The sequence below is a fragment of the Sinocyclocheilus rhinocerous genome, unplaced genomic scaffold (assembly GCF_001515625.1).
Source record: "Sinocyclocheilus rhinocerous isolate Xijiao unplaced genomic scaffold, SAMN03320098_v1.1 scaffold366, whole genome shotgun sequence".
Lineage (NCBI taxonomy): Eukaryota > Metazoa > Chordata > Actinopteri > Cypriniformes > Cyprinidae > Sinocyclocheilus > Sinocyclocheilus rhinocerous.
The window spans coordinates 736,888-739,223 of NW_015660877.1; the positions used below are offsets into that span (position 1 = coordinate 736,888).

The following is a 2,336-nucleotide window of genomic DNA, read 5'->3' on the forward strand; positions in this document are numbered from 1 at the left end:
TATTTTTAATCCATTTTCAAATGATTTCAAATTTCTTAAATATAAATACAATTATATCGGCTTTATATCGAATACATTCCAAGATATCGGCACCGGCTGTCAAAAAACCCATATCGGTCGACCACTAATTAAAATTAGTGCTGAATTAGACTAGATTTTAGTAGACTAAAATTAGTCCTACTGCCAAGAAATTCTCATTTGTGAGTGACCCTGGACAACAAAACCATGCTGTCCATGTCCAAAACCATGCTGTCCATGTCCAAAACCAAGTCATAAGGGTCAATTTTTTGACATTGATATTTATATATCATCTGAAAGCTGAATAAATAAGCTTTCCATTGATGTATGGTTTGTTAGGATAGGACAATATTTGGCCGCGATACAACCATTTGCAAATATGGAATCTGAGGGTGCAAAAAAAATCAAAATACTGAGAAAATCGCCTTTAAAGTTGTCCAAATGAAGTTCTTAGCAATGCATATTACTCATCAAAAATTAAGTTTTGATGTATTTACGGTAGGATATTTACAAAATATCTTCATGGAACATGATCTTTACTTAATATCCTAATGATTTTTGGCATAAAAGAAAAATCGATAATTTTGACCCATACAATGTTTTTTTGGCTATTGCTAAAAATATACCCAAGCGACTTGAAAAAAAAAAGCGGTTTTGTGGTCCAGGGTAACATTTGATTGTGAAAAATTAACAGTTTGTCTCTACTAATGAATATTATACAAAGGAAACTGTGTTAGCACAAACTGCATCAGTGCTAAACAGCTCATTGCAATGCATTATATAATCATTGTATGAATCAAACTCACTGAGACTGCAGACAGTTCCACATATTATTTTATTATATCCATGTATGTTTTTACAGACAAATCATATAGAAAAGGGAAATTGCTCCATTCTGTCCTGTCTTGCTTGCACTTGAGATGGATGATCTGAGCTCCTCTAGCACAGTCTTCATTTCTATTGGAAGTTGTTCCTGAAAGATGCTCTTCATTTGCATAAAGTTAAACATTTCTCAACTTTGTCGTGCCATTGGTCATGCCTACTTTGCCTAAATCGGCAGCTCTCTATTGATATGAATAGGATCATGTTACTGTGTGTTGCTGGTGGCGTGAACAGGGCTTGAGTGTGAACAAGTCCCACTGCAATCAGCAATGAAAGGTCATTGTAATGATAACCAATAGATAGATTCTAACATATTTTGTGCTTCTAGAATGCTGGGAGCAGGATCCCCACATCCGTCCGTCCTTTGCTTCCATCTTGGAGCAGCTGACTGCCATAGAGGAGGCTGTGATGGCCACCATGCCGCAGGACTCCTTCCACTCAATGCAGGAGGACTGGAGAGTGGAGATTCAAGAAATGTTTGATGAGTTGCGTACTAAAGAAAAGGTCAGTTGATCAAGATTTTGTTGGCTTGTCTATTTCTGAGCTTGTTTTACATGGTTTTGTAATGAGACAGTGGACCTATTTTGTTTTCAGGGTTACAGATTTTAACAGGGTAGCTGTATTTGGTTGAACTTATCCTCTTAAAGCCATCTATTACCAATGGAATGGCCTTAAGCGTTCGATAAAGTTAATATGATAAGCTGCTTCCAGTCCTAGCAGCTTGCTGTGTTGAAAAGGTTTTGCCGTTGGTTGATCAAGAATGCCCTTTCCTGCAAGTCAGCTAAAACGTCATGTAGAAACTCTGACATTGTTCCACATACATTCTTGATCAATCTTGAATTTTTCCACTGCTGCAAGTAAATAAATATTTTCATTGTTACATCATGCGCCAAACTTTTCCTTGCTAGTAAATAAACAAATTGTTCATTCATTAATGAATTGTCTAAATCATCTGCCCAAGTGTGTTTCTTGGCAGACTGCCCCAAAGCTTCTTACAGAAGTTATTCATAAGAGATTAGGCCAAACGGCTTTACTCCATGTGGCCGGAAAACTGTTTTGATTAATGCTTAACAATTCTGCCTGCAAGTTTTATACATGTGGATTATTCTGTTCAAAAGATTTGGAGAAGTAAACTAGCTCCATCATAAAGGTGATTGATTCTTTTAACCAAAAGGCAGAATTTCCATTTGCCATCTTCAAGTAAACAGAATGTCAGAACAAGCAGATTTTAAGTATTTATTTACTAGCACACAAATGGTGCTGCTGTTTTATGAATAACTCACTCACAGGTCTCACATTATATGTTTGTGGTGCTCAAGGGTAAAACCAAGAAAAGAAGACCGATCTGAAATGAGCTGTTTAAGGCAGAGAGGAATCTGAGCTCTGTCCTCCAAGGCCAAAGGAAGTGAAACTGCCATTCATACCATTGATTTTTT

The 2,336-nt window shown here is 36.7% G+C and overlaps 1 protein-coding gene across 1 annotated transcript in view; it reads left to right on the top strand.

The window, feature by feature from the left end:
• LOC107725433 (mitogen-activated protein kinase kinase kinase MLK4-like) overlaps window positions 1-2,336 on the top strand; it is a 27,936-nt gene that overhangs the window by 16,105 nt on the left and 9,495 nt on the right. The window contains exon 5 of the mRNA XM_016534675.1: window positions 1,229-1,404. Coding sequence (XP_016390161.1) covers window positions 1,229-1,404 — 176 coding nt within the window. The remainder of the gene's footprint in view (window positions 1-1,228; window positions 1,405-2,336) is intronic.